Here is a 23,381-nt window from a genome sequence, read left to right as displayed (position 1 = left end):
GGTGAAAAATAACAAGGTGTAATTTGTACAGCATAAAAAATAAGTTGGATACTTTTTACTACTTGAAATTAAATCTAGGCTAGCCTTTTTTTACCTGGCTTATTTGCCAATTGTACACCACGTGAACAACACATCTTTAAACGAATTGTCTAAACGTCTCTAATTACTTACTTTTAATGAATCGAATACCTACTAGCACTTTATACATAACCTAAATCCGATTCAGCATTTGATATTGTTTTGACATACCCGTACATTGTTGCAGGGTTGAATTTCTCGTCATTATCGAAGCTGTCTGCGCGGTGGGAACACCCGCTACGGTCAGCCACTTCACTACATCTGTCGACTGTCTCTGTCACTCATACGACGTCGGTCGTTCGCTATCTCACTCTTGTTCATTGATCGTCGATTCTTGAGGGAATGCTATCTTAGGCTCTTCAGAGGTACGGTAGAAGGAATTTTGCTCATTCCCCTTATTTTTACTACTCTTAATTTTTAGTCGAAGATATTCTTACACCATCCAATACGACATGACTGTGTTTTTATTAGTTATTTTAACTTCAGCATCGATATCTCGTAGCGATATTCTCTCGAATCTGAACTCACTATTCTATCGTTATATCGATGTCGAATAATATAAGAGTAGTATTTTGTTTTAAGCAATAATTTATTTGACCGCAATAATTGGGAAATGTAATTCAACGAATTTCGCTAAGCAATATTAATTCGTGTTTTAACTTATACGCTCTCTACGTAACATTGGCAATATTAAGTTACTTTTGTGAGAATCACTGTTCAGAATCTCGACGCATTGGCAATCTCTATATCATGATCTTGGGGCCACTTGATAATATAAATAAATGTTGTTCTAGCCGCACAGTTATCACACTTTCTGTCAAAATACATTCTACTCTATTAGAATACGTTAAAGTCTATATTCGCTTGCAATTTTGACAGATCGCGTCAAGCTGTGCGGTTCGTTTCGTTGATTTTTCACGTTTTTCACATATCAGTGTTGTTTATATTGTAAATACTGGTCTGTCGTGTGGATGGCAATATTGATAAGCGTTTTTAATGTACCCGTACATATTTAGCTTACGTTGTATAGACAAAAGATTGCTTGGCTTATACTTTTTAATTAGAAATTGGCTTGCAATCTGTTCTTTTCGAAATTAGATCTTTTTGACGTTCGTCTGTTGTGTGACGTAAGCTAAATGTGTGTTCGAATACCGCAATATTATTTTAGCTCATTATAATTTGAATCTCTACTTATGTAGTTAGTATTTACTGTTGACTTGACCATTTTTGGGTGAATTTCATCAAATAATAATTATTAATACGCCCCTTTTTTGCCCAAAGATGTCATTAGTGTTTTTTATTTAGGCTGGTAACATTAAGTTTTCATTGTCTATGGTAACACGTTATTATGTTTTTAAGGTGTATTCACACTGAGGTGTAATGTATGGAATATGTATGGAATGTATGGAACGTTGTATGAGCTTGACTGTTAGCTTGTATGTATGATTGTGTGTGTGACTGTTCACTTGCATGCGTGTATGTTTCGTTTCGATTTTGATTTGTATTGATATTATGGTGGAAATCATTTCGGTTTTGAATTAATAGTGAGGGTGTAATTTTTTTGTTTGGGGTAAATTATCATAAGCATTTCAGTTTGTACATTTAAAAGGGGGATTAATTTTAATTTAACTTGTTATTTTTATGGGAGTATGCTATATTGTTGTGAATAATTTGGCTAACAAAGATTTGTTTTTAACTTCATTAATAATCAAGGGAATTTTATTTTTCGGAGTCGATTTTTTTTTACATATTTAAAATATTTTTTAATATTTTAATTAAAATACCCACATAATATCTATACAAATCGTCACAGCTGTCTGCTGTCAATAATCGTCTACTAAAATAGCCTTACTAACTTAATTAATATTATCGCTAATTAAAAATTACATTTTAAAATCGTATATACATCTTGTTAGATTAATCGATGTGGATTTAATAAAAGGAAAGCATTTGATTCTAAATTGAAATGTAATAAAATGACATTTAGGTGTTTTTTATTTTAATTTTTAGCTTAATGTTATATCTTTCAATAGTGTTTTGCCGCCATATTGAACGCGGCTTTGCTAAACAATATTTAAATAGGTAATATTGCATAGTGATTTTTTAAAAATTCTTTTCGTAGTTTTAAGTATAATTTAAGGGTGGTGGCTTATTTTCGCAAAAATTTTGAAGACAAGTAATTATTTTTTTTTATAAATTGATTCATAGTCTTATTCAAAAGGTAATTTTTTATTAATGAAATTTATTTTTGTTTTTGTTTTACATAATTAGTCGTGATATTATTAATTTAAATGAATGAAAACAAGCCATCACCGTAGGTTTACATCAGCTGGAGCGGGAGTCAACGTAGCGGGCGCGAACACGCAACCCAACACCCACCCTCTTAACACACATGCAGAAACACCCCACCCCCGTCTCTAGAGTCATGCAGAGACACCCCAACCTGTCTCTAGAGTCATGCAGAGACATCTCTAGTCAGAGAGCCTTATCTGCATATGCAGGCGTTCACTCTCTGTGCATGCATTTCCCAATCTCTGCATATAACCGTAGAACGCACCCCGTTATCCCTTTATGATGTTATAAATACTTTTTGATTGTTTGAAAATGTTCTTACAAACATATTATACTGGAAACTTAAGCATAAATTACTATCTATCCATAAAAATTAGAACGAAATTATGGAAAATGGCTTCTTAAGTATAATATTTTAATATTCTCGTAAGAATAATGTTTTCTATATTCAAAATAATTATAATAACATAAATAACAAACCTACCCAGCTAAGTCTTCTTTAAAATTAGAAATAAATTGCTTAATTCCGTTTCAATTATGAGTATTACAAATTATGTAAAGTAAAATCAATGAATTCAGCAGAAATTGTTTTTCAAAAGTATTATTTTTAAGCATTTAAGCAGCATTTCGGCATTTTGGACAAATTGTGACGTATTTTGTGACGTCATTAGACCAAACTGGCAATATTTTTGTGTGACTTAATTTATTTATTTACATTAAAAATTCCTTGTTTATTATAGGCTTTGTTTCAACTTTGTATTAATTATGGTCAAAAATAAGTTTCAAAATTAAATATTTTGATTTATTTCATATTTCAAAATTTTAATGTCACACGAATTAAACCGAAAGATATTGCCATATTTAAAATGCACCAAAAAAAATAACATCAATAAAATTATACTCATAATTCGTTTACTTCTAATTAGTGTCTGCTAGCTTTTGCCTTTAACACCCTACTTTACTCTGACTTGGTCAATAATAGAATAATAATATATTTAAAAGTTTATAAAACTTTTAGCTATTTATTTATATTTAACCGTTAATATAGGATCTCAATTGTAAATAAGCCACCATGATCGCGGTTTCCTTTGCTATAAAGACAGAGGAACCAATTCTTAAAAAAAAAACATTCGAAATGTCATTCCGATCTTATATCGATCGCGTTTTCAAATTTAAAAAAAAATTGCGCGCGAATCATCGCCTGTCAATGAACTGTCACTTTCATTTGACATAAGAGAATTGGTTCCCTGATTAAAAAAAACACCTTCGCGAGAGTGGAATAACCTTCTGGTCATAATATAAGTCTTTTCTATATAACCAGTTAAAAAGAACACGGCATAAGTATTATTTCTTAGTATAAGCTACATATTATCGCCATTTATTTTGCTTTATATGCTTCGTCATTTAATTTAGTGCTGTGACAACACCAAGTATTCAATCGATTGTTTTAAAATTTACGTTCCATTGATCGTTTTGATCATGAAGAGCTCATCGTGCTTTTCAAGAGCTGTTCAATGGAATACAAAGATTCAGATTGCGGTCTGAAAAGTATGTGTAATGTTATATAGTTATTGTATGTGTTCAGTGAGAATTAGTTATAAATATCTTGATATTATTTAGCATAGTATATGATATCGTGTTAGAGTTAGGTTGCTCTTCCTGACAGTTTTCTACCCTTTGTGTAATTTAAAATGTTTGCTAGATAAAAAAAAATGTAAAAGGGTATTACGGAAAACGTAGATACCTAATGTCCTTTAAGTCGCAAGCGTTAGTGTTTTAGAATAATTTTATTCCTTAAATTTACTTAAATATTTTGACGAGAATACAGTTTTTAAATCGCGACATTTCGACAACTTTTGACGACTATACGCTTGTGGCGACATCTGGGACGGTTTTTAAACAACATATTTGTGAAACTTTGCATTTTAAATCAAGTGATCGGTTTAGTTTTTCGTTTGATATCTCATAAATAGGCCTAAAGTCACCCTTCTATAGATTAAGCCCGTAGTTGATACAGGTCTTAGTATACTTTTGAAATATTTTACTAATGAATATTCGAGTGTTTAAAGTTTTACAATGACGATGTCGCTAATTGCACCATCACCTGTGCCAAAAGAATATGTAAATATTTTTCCATTAGTATTCTATTGAATATTGTTACCGGATATTTATCTTATTACCTGTCATTTGTGTTTCTTTATTTTATTAGTGTGGCAGCATTGTTATGTTTATTTGTTGACAATTCTATTAATTTTGATTTTTGATTATGACAACATTGATTTCACTTTGCTGTGGTACACTAATAAAATAAAGAAAGGAATCAATTCAATAATTAATACATATTTGCACGTTCTCCTACTATAGACAAACATAAAGATAAATTCTTGTTTTTGGTTCAATTAAGCTATCATTCTTATCTATGGCGCGGTTTAAAATTAGATGAAATGAGAAAACACCAACAAAATCACACATACTGCCATACCTCTAGTATATGTTAGAATACTATAAAATATAAATGTTCATCTAAGTTTTAAACAGCGCCTGATTTCTGTGAAAATCAAATTATGTTGATACATCTTCTTTGATTGCAAAGCTTCTATAAATTTAACTACACTGCAACTATTTCTGTGATAATGTATCATCCTTTTCACGGATTACTTAGAAGAGTTGCTTAGAAACTTTATACTATAGAAATAAATGTATTTGACGTCTCACACAATCTTCACTATTTATTTAAGAATCCATGTGCCAAAAATATATCATTTCAAACATTTTAGTTACAAACATTTAAATATCTAAGCAACTCTTCAAAGTAAGTTACATCGGTCTATTCAAATTGGCGCCAAATCATTGCTGTCAAACATGGCCGTAGGAAAAGCGCGCGAATTTAAATATAACCCGCCATATTGAAAAGACCTAGTATTTAATGTTTAAAGTGCACTTTCAAATTTTCCGTTAGTCTACCGTCGTCGCCTCTCACTAGTAATAATTAAATAATTATTATAAAAAAAACTTTTGAATTTTAACCAATTTGCGAGAATAAGGTGTGATTGCGTGCGGACATGCGCGGTGACGTCACAGTGTCGTAGTGACGTGTGTGCACGCGATCATGATTTATGAGATTTTATTGCATATTCTATTATTAATATCGATAGTGTAGTAACAGTATTTCGATTTGTAGTATTAAATTTGTCATTTTCAAGGATTTTTGGGAAGAGTTAGGAGTTGTGCCGGCGAGTGTCTCACTCAATAGATCTGTACGAGATCTCTGGTTGTTTGTATGGATTTTCTCGAAAGTGAATGTCGATTGTACTCAACAATATAAATTTCTAATCCATTAGATTTTATCTGTGTTTTATTTACAACCCTTTAAACATAATCATTATAACGAATATAGGTAGGTACTTAGGTAAGTACTTCATTATTGATAATAATCAACTAAACATTTTCTATTTGATCCAAGAAACTAAGAATTATATAGATCCAAGATTAATAGGCATAGACAACACAAACCAAACCGGTTAAAGTGTGATGTCCTTTTCACCTCTCATAACTTGACTAAGCATCTGGTTACATAGAGCTGCATATGGATTCATTTCAACCACCTGAAATATTATAAAGTTTCGTATAAAGTCTGTAACTAAGTCAAAACACCAATGAAAATAATTTTTGGAAGCTTAAAGAAAGAATACATTGTTCCGGAGAATTAGTATTTTAAATTCCTTTTTGAAAAATTTGAGGAATCTTTTACCAAAGTCTAGAAAACGTAACTTGGAACTCTCCTCTATTTATTTTATGCAAATAAATAAGATCAGTACCTACTTACTACGTAACCTAACCTACTGATGACGGGACGCAAAAAATTGTGATAACCAACTATAAATACATGTTCCTCCAAATTTAATTCTGTAACACTCAGTAACAAGTTAATAAATAAATTAATAATGCAGTAAGTAATCTAACCTGTTTCTTAGCGAAACTACTTCCTAGTAGCGCAGCCTCGTTGAAGGCTGTGCGCGCGTCATCATCGTTCCCGCGCTTACGAAGTAACACCCCGCGTTGACAGAGCGCTAGTGCGCGTGCGCGGGACTTGTGACCCGCTGTCAGCTGTAGCGCACGGTCTAGGTCTGACATCGCTTCTGTAAGGGAATACATGGAGAATTTTATGATCAGGATTAGTAATAAAAGGCTTCCATACCATTCAATTGTTTTGATTTTTTAATAGCTCATTACTGTCCCACTGCTGGGCAAGGGTCTCCTCCTAAACGAGGGAGGAGTTAGGCCTTGAGTCCACAACACTGACCAAGTGTGGGTTGGGAACTTGTATGCCCTCAATAATCACGGTATTTTCCTTCACCGTTAGAACAAGTGATAATTATTTCTAATACACACATAACTTCGAAGTCATTGGTGTGTTGCCTTTTGTGTGGTCATATATTACATTAAAATTGTAGACATATTATTTAACTGTACCTACGTTTGGTGCAGTGGTTAAACTGGTCGCTTCGCCCCAATCACCGTAGAGTCGCGTGTGGTGGGTTCGAATCCCACCAGGGACAAATATCTGTCTGATCTGTTCTCAGCCCGGTTGTTGACTTATAAGTACGTAACTATTTAGACGCAAACATATACTTAATTATGTGCATCAGTTAATTGGTTGCCAAAGTGCAAGCTCTGCTTAGTTAGGAATCATTTGACCGTGTGTGAGTTGTCCAAAGATATTTATTTATCTATATCTATTATCTAAATATGCAAATGTTGAGAAATAATTTCTAGAATGAGGTCGATTACAGGAAACAAACAACATTCGACGTGTTGTTATCGAATAGATTTAAATAGAAAGTGTGAAGTCTGTCCGTTTGCTTGCATGTAGACAGTTGAAAACTCAGAGTTAAAATTAGGCTACAGTAATCTGGCGAGTGGATCCTCATGAAAAAACTAGAGCAGAATAAAGCACACTGCTTATTAAATACTGAGTAATAATATTTACAATCAACTGTGTCATTTAATCCCCTAATTATTCACTGCAATGGCACTGCAATGGCATGTCTGACGAGTGAAGCGGTTATTAGAACTCAATACTAAATAATAGTAGGTCCGTGTCTCTATACCTAATTGTGCCTAGGCTTTAACTAGACACATTTATAGGTTAAAGCTTAGCACATTAATAGAGGCACGGACTCGAATACTAGGCACTAGAATACTTATAGAACCATTTGAATAATAAACAACAGTATTAACAACAAATACCTATACCTACCTAGACACGGTTCAAATACAGTTTAGTTGTTTACGAAGTTATTATAAAGGGTCTCTCACCATCATCTCTTTGCATAAGTCTCAACAGCTGTGCCCTATCATTGTAGGAGGCGGCACGGTCAGGCGCGGCCTCTACTCCTCGCGTGATCAGCTCCAGAGCCTCCTCTAACTTGCCTGCTTCAGCCAGCCGGACCCCTTGGGCACATAGCGAGGATGATTCTTTGTACGCGTCGGTTGAGGGTTCTGAAATTTGTAGGGAAAAAACTTAATTTTCACGATCCTTGTTCTCAAAATTCATGAGGTTAGTTCAACTACAGCCGAAACAATTATTTATAACTAGAGCATACAAATATTTGTTTCGTAAGGGAAACTAAACCACGATCCCGGTACTCTGAGTAGTAGCTTTCATGTCGTTTTAGTCAACACACGCTCCCAGCTGAAATTCAAATTAAATTTATTTGCAGAAAATATGGTACAAGAGGTGATATGAATTTGAATTTGCTACACTGGTGGTTGCAAAAGATAAGTAGGTACTTAGTTTAAACTTGTTGACGGTACAAGAGGTAAGAAGTAGGTGCTTAGAACTTCGAACCCACGGTATGTAGATTGACAGGCTCATGAACTGTACAGATATGTGGATAGGTAATATCCCACTGCGTATTTCAGTATTTATCGAAACGTTTCTGACTTTTTTAGAAAAGCTTGGTAACCGAGGTGTTTTGACATAAAACATCCTTGTAGGCAGTAGTATTTTTTATAACATATTTACGTAGAATGACGGCCTATCATGCATTAACATTGACAATAACAATCTCTAGCTTATAACACAAACTATCACGCAAAAATAACTCTTCCACAAACTAGAACTATTCATAATTCACTCTATATCGAAATACATAAGAACTATATTTCAAGATACTACATACCCGGCTCCTCTTCAGCAAAGCTGTCACCTTCATCTTCGACCACATCTCCAATAGTCGCCGTCGGATCAAATATACTCCTCAATACAGCTTTATCTCTCTCACTTAGATGTTCTAGCGCGGCCATGACACTACCACTTCGAAGGAACACTTGATACAAACTAACAAACTTGTTTTCAAGACGGAATTACAACTGGTTGGCTGTTTATCTACGTTCGATATTTTGCATAAATAATTAGTTTGATGCGAAATGAGAAGTTTCCTTTAAGAGGGATGATAATGGGAGAAAAAAGAACTTTCATGATTAGTAGATGTGTAGGTAGTTGTAAAAAACAAACCTGCAGGGAACTACATCTTTAAAAATCACTGCTTCGTAAGGCTATGCCTAGTATGGCTTTAGTTACTAACATTATTTTAGGACCACTGTGAACTGCTAATAAATTATTTTTTATTACTCTACATAAAATCTATACAAAAATGCCGAGCTTTGAAATAATCAGACTTCTTTTTAAATGTGCGTATCGGTAAGACATAATCACCAGAAGATGAGGTCCAGAAATGTGGCTTTTTCGAAGCTAAATGCTAATGGTAGTAGTACTTATGTCTTTTCTCTGTAACGATTTCGCTAAATACCGGAGGCACAAAAATAGACATGATTATAACATTAAAGAAAATTGTATGATTTCTTTGCTACTATCGTCGATTTTATTATAAGTTATCATTAATTTATTACTAATCAGCCTTCGAGCTTGCGTCGATAGAAACAGGTTCTCGACTTGTTTATTTACGCGTAAAATGTCATGAATGTAATCAGAACGACAAATTGATAACATCTTAATGACTATGTTTTTATAAATATTGCAATATTGCTGGTTACTTTCTTTATTCGACCTAATTCACATGAAGTAAAACTGCTAGTTATTGGTATATCAATTGTAACAAAACCTTTAGTTGTCATTAATCTATAAATAACATTAATAAGATTGTAAAGTTGCTCAGGTACCTGCATTCCGATAGATTGTAGACCATAAGGGTTAAACGACTCTATTCTCAAACTGGTCATAGATGGGTGAATGTTTGTCGTAACCTCTAGCAAGCACAATAGAAAATACACTATTGTTTTGCGCACTGATCAGTTAGAGTTAGTTTTACCCGACCGGGGTATTGAACCCAAAACCTATAGTTTACAGGTGCCATTTCCTAAATAAAACAAGTGATCATTTAAACAAATTTAATAATTGTCGAGTAGTTAATATAATTTACGAACTAAAATATCTATTTCTAACAAATAAATAGAGTTTGTTGTTGCCACCGTATTCAATTCACATACAGCAATAACGCAGCGGACTATAATAACACGAATAGGCCTATAGATGGTCCTTGAACTTAAATGATGTTTGTCATGTGCACCAAAAGATTTTTTCTCATTTAGGTTTTCTACATGATTGATTGTAAGGGCGCGTTCACATATAACGTCAGTTTTACAGGTCCGTTTAAACGTGTGTGTTATTAGCGTATGTAGTTGTATGAGCCAGTACACACATAATACAGTATTCCGTATCCAGTAAAAAATACCGATTCGACAAAATAACAGCAATCCACGGATTCGTAGAACGGATCCTGTTAAAACGGACGTTATATGTAAACGCGCCCTAAGTAGTTAGCACTTGAAGTGCATTTGACAGATTTTTTCTTATATCCTACTAATATTATAAATGCCAAAGATTGTGAGTATGTAAGTATGGATGTTTGTTACCATTTCAAGCAAATACTACTGAATCGATTACGATGAAATTTGATATGTAGGTAGCTGCAGACCCAGAATAACACATAGGCTACTTATTATCCCGGAGTTTCCGAGGGTGGGAAGGGTTTTCACGCGGACGAAGTCGCTGGCAGCCTGCCTCGACTAGGTAATAATCTGGTGCTTATCCATTCGTGGTCAAATATTATTACATCTTATAAATAAAGAACAGGTATTTATCATGTCTACTACTTGCGGAGCTGAGATGATAATTGTGAAACAAATATCATACATTTTGTTAGTAAACTTACTTCTAAATCTCACTTATAAACCACAACGTACTGATACATAAGTTGTGACTAGATTTCGAGTTTTAACTGGCGGTCGCCACTTACTGATAGACTAGCCGATAAATAAAGTGACAACAATGTACGAAAAGGTCTTCCATAAGCCAGAGGACTTATTGTCAGAAATGCTAAAAATAGGCTTTAACAGCAACCAGAAATTGTTTTTTATTTCTTATATACTTTACTTTTTATCTACTAAACCAAAAATATGAAAAATGTGCCTTTAAATAACAACAAGCTGTTTGTAAAATTTCTTTTAATTGTTAGAAACAAAGAAAGGCGTAGCGCGTTTCAACAATACTTATGTTACTGAGGAATAAATAAATTGGCACTAAATTGTTCAAAAAATGAGCCTATTATTACAATATACCTAAGTAAAACACAAGAATTCTACGTTTTTGGTGTTTAATCAAAGCAAATATTTTAGGTATTCGAATTTAATAAATAAGCTTACACAATGTATTTATTTATGATTCTTAATTTATTATTTAACGACTATGGGTACCTACTATAAGATTAAGTTGTAAAAATATATTTTTGTCGATATAGGTACTTAATTATCTAGATATAGCGTAAATATTGAACATGTACTTACAGTATTTTCGTAATATTCTTCAATTAATGCACAACCACCGAATTAATCATTTTTATACAATTTATGACACATGCTCGAAAATAATGTTAAACGGCAAAAGCAGGTGGTAGTTTTAAATATGTATCTACCTTCACATAGTAATTTCGGAACAATTCAAATTTAGATTTTTAAATTTCGTTCAGTAAATTATCCAAATGTCTTAAACTATAAATATCTTTGTGGTTTGAGAAATAACAGTATTTTCTATCATAAAATTAATATTTACTAAGTGGGTATTACTACGGAGTGATTCGATTTTGTCAAGATAAACGGTGGGAGAGCATATAGCAAATATTTCGTTCTGAAAGGAAACTCTCACAAAAAGTTTTCAATATTTTGAAAATATAAATATTATTATATAGGTATATTGACTAAAATATTATGATCTATGACCATACTTTTTTTTTGTTAAATACGCACTGAAAATAATGTAGCGAGTAGCTTCTCGATACTTATTAATTACTTTTCAAAAATCTATATCTATGTTGAGTTGAAACATGTACTTTCTGACCATCTTAACTGGTAGTAATCATAGTACCTATAAGACAAGCTATGAAAGCTATATGATATGAGCACAACCTTGTGAATACGTAGCGGCACTTTACTTTACCTGTAGGGAACGGCGAGTCTCTGAATGCATGGAAAGAACAATTTAAGGCAATTTTCATCCCGATTTTAGTTGTGTTTATAAGTAGCTGGTAATATTTATATTCATCTCACTGTGAGTAGAATTCACCCAAACCTCGGTAAACTGCTATTACCGAAGAATAGTATTCCCAATAGTATTGGAGTCGGCTTCGACATCCAAGATCGTCATGTGAACATTGTTTCATTGAAACCAATGTATTTCTGTGTTATAAGAATAAAAACATACTTTTTTCGTTTGAACCCATTTAAATTTGTGTTAGCATCACATAAAGAGTGTTCACAATTAATCTTCATCTATATTCCCTTAGTCATACGTCAAAGTTAACTCAAATATGTAAGCATTCACGTCAATCAGAGCCCGTGTTTCCAAAAATCTAAAAAGATTGTGTGAAACCCCAACCCAATACTTAATATCTTCGTAAACTTTTCTAAGCTTATAGCTATAACTATCATAGCAATAAGCTGAATGGTTATTAAACTACATAGGTTTGTTAAAATGAAAACATATATGAAAAAGTTGTGAGGTATGGTTTATTAAATATTTACAATTGACAAAGAGTTTCTCACAGTTTTCGCTATTTATAAGAACAATGTCATTAAATATACCATGGAAGTCATGGAGTAAAAATTTTCATAACCACGATTGGTAAAGATGGGAAGCCGATTCCAATATATTTTGGGGATGTGGCAAATGCCGTTTTTTGGTCTCATAATTGTTCAAAAACTCCCCATTCCTTCATTATCTAGCTATATATGTACAGTTAAATTCCATCAGTCCTGTATAAACATTAAATTTAATGGAAATACCTGTACACAATACTAACTACATATTATCTTATAAATAGGCAAATTGTTAATAATAATGATTAAAGTTCACACCATATTTGATACATAGTCTCAATGTGGAAAATGGAATTGAAAATATCGGACATTTTAAACTTACCCTACTTTTAATTGAACTTCTTTACCACCGAATGGATGCTCAAACAACGCTCAATTTTAAATAGCACTTGAATCTTATTCTGTCTAAAGCCCAACAACTTAGTAGAAAACTTTGTATCCAAAAATCGCGGATTGTCAAAATTTAGAACATCAGTGGCACGCAGTCTTATGCAGCTGACGGTGGTCTATTTGATACAACTACTTTAGTTTTAAAATACATAGAATTATTAATTATTATCTTGATAAATCTTGCATGCTAGGATTAACTAAGTTGCCGGTGTCTTACTTAAATTGAGTGTTGTTTAAGCATTCGGCTTTAAGAGTCACACATACATATAAATAGGATAAATAACATACAGGCAAGTGTCTCAGAACATTAATACTTTTTAAATATGAGTATTATAAGACATACGCGAGGTTTAATACTAACAAGAAAAATAACGATCATATAAAATATTTTATAATATTCTGAACACCTTTCGTATGGTTTAACAATTTGTCGGTAGCTTAAAGTATAACACAAACCAGAGAAGACGCTGCATCTTATCTACGCCTTTGCTGGTTTGCAATGAGCCTAAGAATTTATTACCTAAGAAATATTTCTTCTTAAGTTACCGATCACATTAAAACATTTTCTATTACAATCAAGTTACATTTTGAAAAGGACGCATGTAACGTATTACGAGGTACGACATAAGACCTTTGGATATAAGAAGTCAGTTAAAATTCAAGCCTTTTTAGCTTTACCCTTTACCCCATTGCATACGAGTCTTAGGACATAATTGTGATGTATATAAAAACCCTATCAGCAAAAGGGTAAATTAGGGTAAAAAGCAAAAGTACCCAATATTTTCAATTCCATTTAATACATTTAGGGCCAGTTTCACAACTAATGAGTAAGTGTCAGATAACCAATCTGCTAAATAAAGTCACAATAAACTGCACGTTAGGCGCAGTGGTTAACGCGGTCACGCAGTGTGGTGGGTTCCAATCCCAACTAGGATAACTATTGAGAATTCAGTATTTTGTTCTGAGCCTGGTTGTTACTATCTATACAAGTATGTTTATCAGTTATTTGGTTACCATAGTACAAGCTCTGTTTAGTTTGGAATCATTTATTTATATAGGAAACCATGTGTCCAGCTTCTGTCTGATAGACTATCCGACACTTATCCAATACTTATGAAACCTTAAATAAGATTTATTATCTCGTTTCATAGACGTCGTATTCTATCCCTGTACTGTTAAAGTGTTTCGAGCTATCAATGACGTAACCGGTAGATATAACTTAGCCGTTGGATAAGGTTTGTAATAAGACAATTATTCTATATCACAATCCTCATAATATTATGTAAGACTTATACTAGCGTTGGTTTAATGCGACCAATATTATTTTGGTTATATTTATTTATTTTTTACAGTTACACAAAAGTATTATTATTATTGAAATACTGTTATATATATATCAATTTCAGTAACGTTATTACTGAAATCATAGGTTTAACTTTACCTATTATAAGAAAGGTAAAATTACATTAGTAGTGACAAACAAAATGTCACTACAGAATTATGTTTCGTTGTAAAATATACAGAGAAGACAGTCTTATATTCGCAAAAAGTAATTAATACGTCGTGAGAATAGTTCTATAATGTATGCAAAGACCTCAACCCGCACTTGGCCAGAATGGTGGACTCAAGGCACCTCATTCCGGGTGAAAACCTTTACCCAGCAGTGGGACATTAATGGGTTATATTAAAATTTATTTAGGTTTATCAATCTTTAACAGCCGAGTAGCAAAAAGGACTTATTTTAATATTAACTTCCAGAGTGACGACATGTAGCTATTTTAACAGCAGTTATTACCCAAAACGTTAGTATAAGAAACTAACTTCACAACCAAGATACTAGGACTGTGCCAACAATCTAAGAGCAATACTGGCAATTTTAAGGCTAGTTTTTATTCAATATGATTTTGAGGTTTAACACTTGAATATTAAAAAATGCTGGGCTTTTGGCATGTTGAATACACAATAGCTTGTTAAATTTCGGGACAATGCCCATGAGTAATAAGGTTTGCAAGACAAAAATAATTATATCCAAAATAATAAAAGGTCAAATCTCACACACACATCAGTCATACTTGTAACGCAATTTAACAATGCGTGTGTCCACTTTGACGATTATATTACTATTATCTATCGATATTGCCTATAAAATACTTACTGTATTACTAAGAAACGTCGTGTAAGCTCTTGTTAGTTATACAGTGTTTTGTCTTTTTCACTCATATACAGTTTCAAAATTGATTGAAAGTGACAAAGCATTGTATAACTAATAAGATTCCATGAAGTTTATTAGTAGGACTGTATTTCGATACGAATTTACAATTAATTGTAATTGTTTAAGTGATTGTTATTTTAGTTAAAAATCTTGATGGCAAAGTTAAGTGAGAGGCAAACTAGAGAATATAACAGGGCAAAGTTGACACAAACACTGCAAACGCATTATAAAACTTAACATAGTAAAATAATATACTATAAATATACAATTAGCAATATCTTAACCCTAAAAATATGCTATACATGTAGAAAAACTGTATATAAAAAGTTTAATTGCTAAAACTTTCAATTTTCTTTCGTAATATATAAATCGTATTCACACAATCGCAATATTTCAATTTCTTTTCTTTTAAATTCATATAATTTTGTGAATTAATGTAACTGTTAAATTATGCTCGTATATTTAAAAATATATGTAAATGCACACATATATTAAAAGGGGTTATAGACGGGCAGTGTTGTCACGGTAACGTGTAACTGGCAAAGTTCAGCAGCAAATAGCAATTACTTATTTCATTCGGGAGTACCTTAGTTGCGATTCGTTCAAGCAGCCAAAGAGTGAAGCTAAAAGACTGCTATTTAAAAACGAATTCTGGGACTACCCAACAGTAAGAACAAGCAGTATCTTAAACGGCTATCAGGCAACACATTGCCGTATTAACATTGCCCGTCTATACCCTTAAGAGTGTTCATTCCATATAATCTCATCATTTAATCTAGCGGAAACGTTTCGCTCTACAAAAACGTTAAATATCAACAACATTGATTGTTCCCTGAACTGAGCACTCTTGATTTTTTAAAATTTATTTCACAATTTTTAATTAATTTTCTTATATTAACATTTTATTTAACTGATGATTGATAAAATGAGTCCAGGAAAACATGGCAACTTTGCCACGGAACAATAACTTTGCCTACTTAAAAAACACATATATTTGTGAAACCACTGCAATATAGCACTGTCACCTTGAGTATTCACCATTATAGTGGAGTAGGAGCTCGATAAATGTGTTTTTGTACGGAACTTCCAATGAAAAATAGTTGTACAATAGTGTCCATGCAGTAATAAAGTTAAAGAAATACAGGCAAAGTTAAAATCCGGGCAAAATTGCCAAGTCAGTCAACATATTTGGGAGCGACCGAAGCGAAACAAATCATGTATTTAGATCGTGTTTGCATATGATAATATTTGCTAATCATGATAATATATGTTAACCCAATCAGTTGCAATACTTGCAATTACATAGACGGTAGTGTGGTAATTGTAAATTTAACTATACCGTACCGCAAAACACGAAAGGACTTAAGCAACACAAACACTTAAATATATGAATACGAATGTCAAAGCGAAATTTTAAACGTACAGTATGACTTGTTACACACATATTACGGTTCGCCATTAATCGGAGTAGACGGGCGGCAAAACCGAATATGTGTAGATGAACCCGATCGACACAAGCCGAACAAGTGAGTCGAGTCGGTTTTGTTGTTCGGTTAATATAGCCGAACCGAATATGTGGAGCAAACCTAACAAGCACACATCGAAAAAAGTATTCAAATATGTACATATTTAGTTGTACTGTTATTTGTAACCACTGAAATTCTTCAATAATCTTTACATTTGAAATTGAAAACAGTACAGTTATCTTGCTGTCTATAATATGCATGAATATATTATTCGAATGTATGCTTGTGGCTGTACGTTACAAAATTAAGCTATTCCACTGGCGTTTTACGAGCGTCTCTCCAACGTGTGCGCAGCGTCAACGTCACGTCAACGCAACGGTAACGTCGCGTTTGTTGGCAACAGGTGCAATTACGAAATTAGAAAAACGCCCACGCTTGTAAAACGCCAATGCGATAGCAGCCTTAGTTATAACAATCAGATACATTATAACATTTGAGACAGACATAAAAACTAAAAATTGTGAAATAACATAGTAACATGATAACAGAATTATTCAATATGAGTCAAATGGATGGAAACTTATTACGTCTTTGTGAATAACTTTCAATATTGTTATTTGCTTGTGCTACCTTTTCTGGAAACCTTTTGTTCCGTCCGGTCCTCTTGGGGTCCTGATGACGAGGACTCCTCTCGGAGGGGGTGAAGGGAACACCCCGGCGGGGGGAGGGCCGCTAGGGAGTCGTGTGAGGACTTTCCTCTCCCTCCCTTTGGCGTTATTGTCACTTGAGTTCTTAGTCTTAGTGTTATTTTGATTGTCATTGATATTGTTGGCTTGGAGTTTGTCTTGAAGTCTGCTTAAACTGAAACAAAGACATTGTTATATGAGAAACTAAACAATCGTAATACGTTCTCTTTCTAGCTAATGCTATGTGGTATAATATATCGCGGATGAATTGACCTACGACCTCAACTTCCGAACTCCGGGCCATTTCTAAGAAATTCTTAACAAAAAATCTTAGAAAATCCTGTTTGGCCCGACCCAGGATTCGAAACCGAGACCTCATGTTCATCAGTCGGACACAGTATCGACTACGCCACAGAAATACACAATGCACAAGTACCTAGTAAGCTAGTTTTATTAAAATGTTGAAACAAGTGACTAGTCTACAATTAAATATCAGGTATTTCCAACATAGCACAACCCTCATCAAAAATTCCCACATAATTTCCCAATAGGAAAACAGTCAAGTTATTCAATCAGTTTCATCATTCATTCATTTATTTTATCATTTAAAAAAGACAACTCCTGCACTAAGAATCGCTTGTCTCGCGGGGACTTTTACAAACATACAAACAACGGACACAAAGTACAACCAGACCCGTAACAATTATTTGTGGATCGCACAAATAATTGTTCTGTGTGGGAATGGAACCCACGATCTCCCGACGTAATAGTAGTGGCGTGGTGACCTAAACCACTGCGCCATGTAGGCAGTGAATCTAAGATAGTAAAGTAATAAATGAGTGATAATTTTTAAATGCTATTATAACTAGTTTTATGCCAAGGTTCTCTAAACGTTAATTGGCGATGAATAGCACTCTATTTTGAGCCAGACAAGAATGTGCTTCAATGTAATATCCCTTTAGATTTAAGAACACAAAACAATTGGATATAATCTCAAACCCTCTTATTCAAAATACACTATAAACCTATTTTAGTTAAAGAACTACTATAATATGTTTTCTCTTTTTCATTTTACTAAGGAGTGAAAGAAACAAAACTCTTTATAAGCCTTTCATAACTTCATATATTTTTATGAATAAGAGGGAAAAAGTTTAACATATATATCCTATCCAACTAATATTACAAAAAAAGAGAGAATTCGTGAGAGTGTATGTTTGTCAATCTATGGCGTAAAAACTACTGGTCGGTTTTGGATAAAGTTTGATACAGAGATAGTTATAACCTGGATCAACATAATATTATATTATACGATAATTTGTATCGATGAGTCGCCAGCAGACGCAAGTAAAAAATACTCCTGGGTTAAATTGGGAAATAAATAAAAGTTAAAATAAGTAATGTGACAATTGAGTTATGAATAACGCTTTGTGTTACAAATAGCACTTCACAACAGAAATGTTTTAAGTGCCACTTAGGTACAGTAAAGTTTCGTTATTTCTCTTATAAACAAGCATTTTTGTATTCTCTCTTACAATGATCATAAAACAACTGGGACAAATAAAAATAACCTTGACCATTACATTGACCTATTTCCCAAAATAACACACAGATAATAAACAAAAATATTTTTCACTCAGTTTCACTGTTTCAAACACTATGGTCAATAAAATAAACATAGATTCTACTCCTAACATAGAAATATAAAAATAACAATATTCTTATACCTAACATTGGACCTTAAAAACTTTAAAATATGGCCAGTACACCGGTTGTTCTGTGCATTTTGAAAAGCAACTATTTCAGTCAAAGTCTTTATATCGCAAAAATTATCATAGAAACCGATAATTAAGAACCCTGATTCAGTCACACAAATATCTCTTCCGTGTGGTAATCAAACCCACGACCATTGCGCGCCGATGTAGCGACATGGCGACTAGACATTGTTAGTTAAAATGTTTATAATAATAGATGCACTTATAACGCGATGGTACATAGTATTCAAGATACTATAATATTTATTATAGCCCAGCAACTTAATAAAGAGCCTTGTTAGCAAGTCAATATACTTTGAACAGTCCAAAATTGCAGTAGAGAGAATTGTATGTTGTCGCTGCTGGTAGGTATACAGAATTTATAATATCAGTGCTTATGCAGCTGACAGAGGTCTGTTTGATACAGCTATTCCATTTTATTTTATAAATATATCGAATTCTTAATTATAATCTAGAAATCATGCATGGCAATGTTCTTAACTAAGTTGTTGCACTATAACTATTTAATAATTAATTCTAATAAAAGAGTGAGTCAGAACAATAAACCCATTATGTGTTCACAGCAATAATAAGGTTTATGTAATATTAAATCATGTACGTATTTGGTGGCATGTATACATCACGTAACTACTAACTCATCAACTATATGTAGGTAAATAATGATGATGTTTTGTATAAATTGCGATAAAATTGTATGATTTTTATATTTACTTTGGTCTTAGATTTTAATCCTATAGGCTTGAATAACAGTTACAAATTTATAGTCATTGTTTCGTAATATTAATCTAGCATTTTCATGGTTAAATAACAGATGGCCTACAGACTATGTCATGAAAACGAAATTTTGTAAAATATTGAAGGTGTTTGTTTAGTTTTTCTATTCTATTTTGACATGAAGTAGGCAGTACATAATAAGTTTATATAGTACTAGCCGACCCGCGCAACTTCGTTTGCGTCACATAAGAGAGAATGGGTCAGAATTTTTCACGTTTTTATAACACTTTTTACTATTACTCTGCTCCTATTGGTCGTAGCGTGATGATATAAAATATGCCTTTTTTCCGAAAAATATATCAAAATTATTTAAATATCTCCTAATATAACGAAGTCGCGCTAAGGCATATCCGCCATTAAAACAGTTGCCATGACAACGGAATTTTGTTAATTTAATGTCATTATAATATTGATTATTCGCGACTTAATTCGCCACCTGAATTTTCCCGGGAAATGCGTCATTTTCCCGGGGTAAAAAGTAGCCTATGTCCTTTCTCGGGTATCAAAGTATCTCCATACCAAATTTCATGCAAATTGGTTGAGTAGTTTAGGCGTGATTGAGTAGCAGACAGACAGACAGACAGACAGACAGACAGACAGACAGACAGACAGACAGACAGACAGACAGACAGACAGACAGACAGAGTTACTTTCGCATTTATAATATTAGTATGGATTCCTAAATTAGTAGTAAGTAAATTGCACCCCATTTGGCCCAGAGAGGGCCAAATGGGGTGCAATTTAGGTAGAGCAGAGTATAGAGTAGCTAGAGTAATAGAGCTCTTACAAAACAGTGCATATAAACACAAATGTCTTGATTAGCATTTAGTAGAATATACTAAAGAATCTCTTATTGAAGTTAAAATTCAGAATGGTAACATTTTTCTTGTACACATGCTTTTGGGAAATCTCACTGATAATAAATGTATATTTTTAGACACTAATTTCATCAGTAAATATGTATATTTTTATAAAAGTAACAAAACTATTTTCATCAATAGAAATGTATTCATATGTATATATGTTACTGTAAAAGCCCGGACTGTGGTAAATCCTAAGATTTTCCGGTAAAACCTAAGATTTACCAACTCTCAATGGTAAAAGTCCGAACAATTCTTTTATTTCGAACTTTTACCCCTATTCACTTGGTAAATCTTAGGATATACCTCAAGGGCAGGTAAATGTAGCTAATATAAAATAATTTAATAGTTATAAAGAACGAGTTTTCGGTAAACCGACATGGGTAGGTTAGGTTAGAAGGCTGAGGTGCCACCCACCTCAGCCTTCGTGGTTATTTTTTTTTAACCACCCAGAAGGAGGAGCCCCGCGAAGCGGGGCTCCGGCGACATCTTCAAACTCTCATTATAACTATGTTACGGCATATAATTATATCCCTAGCAATATCATTCTATTAGGGCTCAAACTCATTACAATATGACTTTATCAACTTTTACCGTGTCATTATGTAAATCCTAAGATTTGCCAATTAAATGGTGGTAAAAGTTCGAAATAAAAGAACGTTCGGACTTTTACCATTGAGAGTTGGTAAATCTTAGGTTTTACCGGAAAATCTTAGGATTTACCACGGTCCGGACTTTTACAGTAACATATACATGACTAAAATGTGTCACTAAATTGTCTAAAGCAGTAGAAGTGTAGAAAAGTCTCACTAAGAATAACTAAATGTAGAGAAAATGCCTTGGAAGATTTAATGGCCAGCATGTAAAAAGCAAAAGAAGTATGCAGCGAAACCAGCAAGTGGCATTCTTTAGTCTCTGCCTGGTCTTAAGACAGCAATATAATAATAAGTATGTTTTTATAAGTAAATAAATATCCTATCACTATGGCCTAAGAATGTTAGTTATAACTATCAATCTATTATCTTGACCATTCAATTCCCCACATGACCACAATGATCTAAATACTTATTGATGTCATTTATTCTAACATACACTTATGTATTGTCATAAGAAAACTATGACACATTTATAGACTAGTATAAAGACTTGGCCTACTTTTATTAGTACTTGAATTGGCTGTTATTCTGTCTTGTTATGGGGTTTCTCAGCTATGTAATATTATATTGATGATAAAAGATGAAGATTATAGTCCTACAAGTTAGTAGTCTTGTATGTAAGGGTCACAACTGGCTGGGGTATACAAAATTCATAATTTAAGAACAGCATTCATTCATAGGTTTATGTAGCTGATGGTGGCCTGTTTGATACAGCTTCTTTGTTTTGTATGAATGCTTAATTATAATCTGTATAAGTCATGCATGCCAAGGATCTCTACTTAGTTGCAGGATTATAGTAAACATTTTAGTTTTTCATTAAAGAACTGTCTCTACAATATTTATGAGAGGTTAATAGGAATTGTATAGCAACTAGTGGCAACTACCACTGCTTTATTGTCATAGTAAACTGGCATCGGACAATAGATATACCTACTTTATCTTGTGCCAAATACCAGTTTTGCCTGAATTAAGAATACTAATCTAGTAATAACTTAGATGATTATGATAGTTTCTCGATGCATTAGCGGTGAATATTATCCCTAATAATTAATTATAGTCAGGTAACTAGAGCTTGCCCTTTAGAAACATTAATTATAATACTCACTCCTAACAGTAAACCTTATGGACAGTTTTCGAGAGAAAATGTTACCCAAATATGATGTCTGTTATGCTCTATTCATATGTAAATCATGTAAACATGCTTATGTATCCTAACAGAGCCTGGTAAAAAGGATTAATTAACACTATCAACATTAACCACTAATTGCTGACTGTTTACCATATCAAAAGCACTGGAGTAACACCACTGAGTATACCATGTTTACCTATTGAGTTTAGGGCACAACCCACCAGTAAAGGTCTCATAAACTATGGTTACCACCTCAGAACTCTTTTAGAACTAGATTCGACACTAATATTACGCGTTTTCTAAACAACATACCGAAAATAATCACTCAGTTTCAATGTCACTGCATGGTGTTATATAAAGAGGTATCTCTATGATTGATAAATGAAACCGGCCTTACTTATCATCGATGACGTCCTCGGGGCTGCGGGCTTCGCCCAAGATCCGCAGCCGAGCCTCAGCGTATTCCTTCTGTCTTTGTTCAAGTGTTTTGACCGGCCGAGCGCGACTCTCTCCGTTCAGTTGCCCGCTCCCTGACGACGACGGCCGCTTCAATATACGAATAGCTGGCTCCGGCATCACGCACTGAGACCCAATACACGCGTTCTCCTCAACAGTAACCTTGCAACCTTTGAGTGAAGTTTGCACTGGCGCGCACTCACTTGACATCAGCCTGATCTTCTGGTCCAACTGAAACACAGAAACCCACTAGTGAATAACTTGATGGCGGCCAGCGCCGACGCGGGAACCGTCCAGGTTCAGCTTCCACAGTTACACTTACGCCAATTTCGTCCATATCCTCCCAACTTTCACATACGTCAACTTCATCTTGGGCCGCCATGTTGACTGACTGGCCTGATGTAGCCATAGCAAAAAAGGTGTTAAAAGACATA

At 33.5% G+C, this 23,381-nt stretch overlaps 2 protein-coding genes across 4 annotated transcripts in view; one reads left to right on the top strand and one right to left on the bottom strand.

Annotated features, from left to right (window-relative positions):
- The window catches only part of Pkc53E (Protein C kinase 53E), a 225,848-nt gene extending 220,133 nt beyond the window's left edge, over positions 1-5,715 (top strand). For both annotated transcript variants that reach the window (XM_076122215.1, XM_076122217.1), the window contains one exon: positions 266-5,715. The gene's annotated coding sequence lies outside the window, so the exon portion shown is untranslated. The remainder of the gene's footprint in view (positions 1-265) is intronic.
- LOC142978010 (tetratricopeptide repeat protein 36 homolog) lies at positions 5,708-23,354 on the bottom strand. 2 transcript variants are annotated; one of them, XM_076122220.1, is made up of 4 exons: positions 8,556-8,798; positions 7,690-7,872; positions 6,334-6,509; positions 5,708-5,975 (listed from the first exon to the last, which is right to left on the bottom strand). In XM_076122220.1, the coding sequence occupies exons 1-4, from the start codon at positions 8,677-8,679 to the stop codon at positions 5,892-5,894; spliced, it is 567 nt and encodes a 188-aa protein (XP_075978335.1). In that variant the 5' UTR covers positions 8,680-8,798; the 3' UTR covers positions 5,708-5,891. The 2 variants fall into 2 exon arrangements, 1 of the variants encoding a protein (XP_075978335.1); XR_012959732.1 differs by lacking the exons at positions 5,708-5,975; positions 6,334-6,509; positions 8,556-8,798 and adding exons at positions 11,239-17,475; positions 22,889-23,178; positions 23,270-23,354 and having other exon boundaries at positions 7,739-7,872.
- Positions 23,355-23,381: the final 27 nt, after the last annotated feature.

This window comes from Anticarsia gemmatalis, chromosome 13 (genome assembly GCF_050436995.1).
Source record: "Anticarsia gemmatalis isolate Benzon Research Colony breed Stoneville strain chromosome 13, ilAntGemm2 primary, whole genome shotgun sequence".
NCBI classification, from domain to species: domain Eukaryota; kingdom Metazoa; phylum Arthropoda; class Insecta; order Lepidoptera; family Erebidae; genus Anticarsia; species Anticarsia gemmatalis.
This window is presented reverse-complemented; position numbering and strand designations above follow the sequence as displayed.

Bases quoted from the DNA above. Each gene is read 5' to 3' on its own strand.
- LOC142978010 (XM_076122220.1), bottom strand. From the start codon at position 8,679: ATGGCCGCGCTAGAACATCTAAGTGAGAGAGATAAAGCTGTATTGAGG. The intron at 7,873-8,555 runs GTATGTAGTATC...TACAAATTTCAG, and splicing joins CTTTGCTGAAGAGGAGCCGG to AACCCTCAACCGACGCGTAC. The intron at 5,976-6,333 runs GTTAGATTACTT...ATAATATTTCAG, and splicing joins GTAGTTTCGCTAAGAAACAG to GTGGTTGAAATGAATCCATA.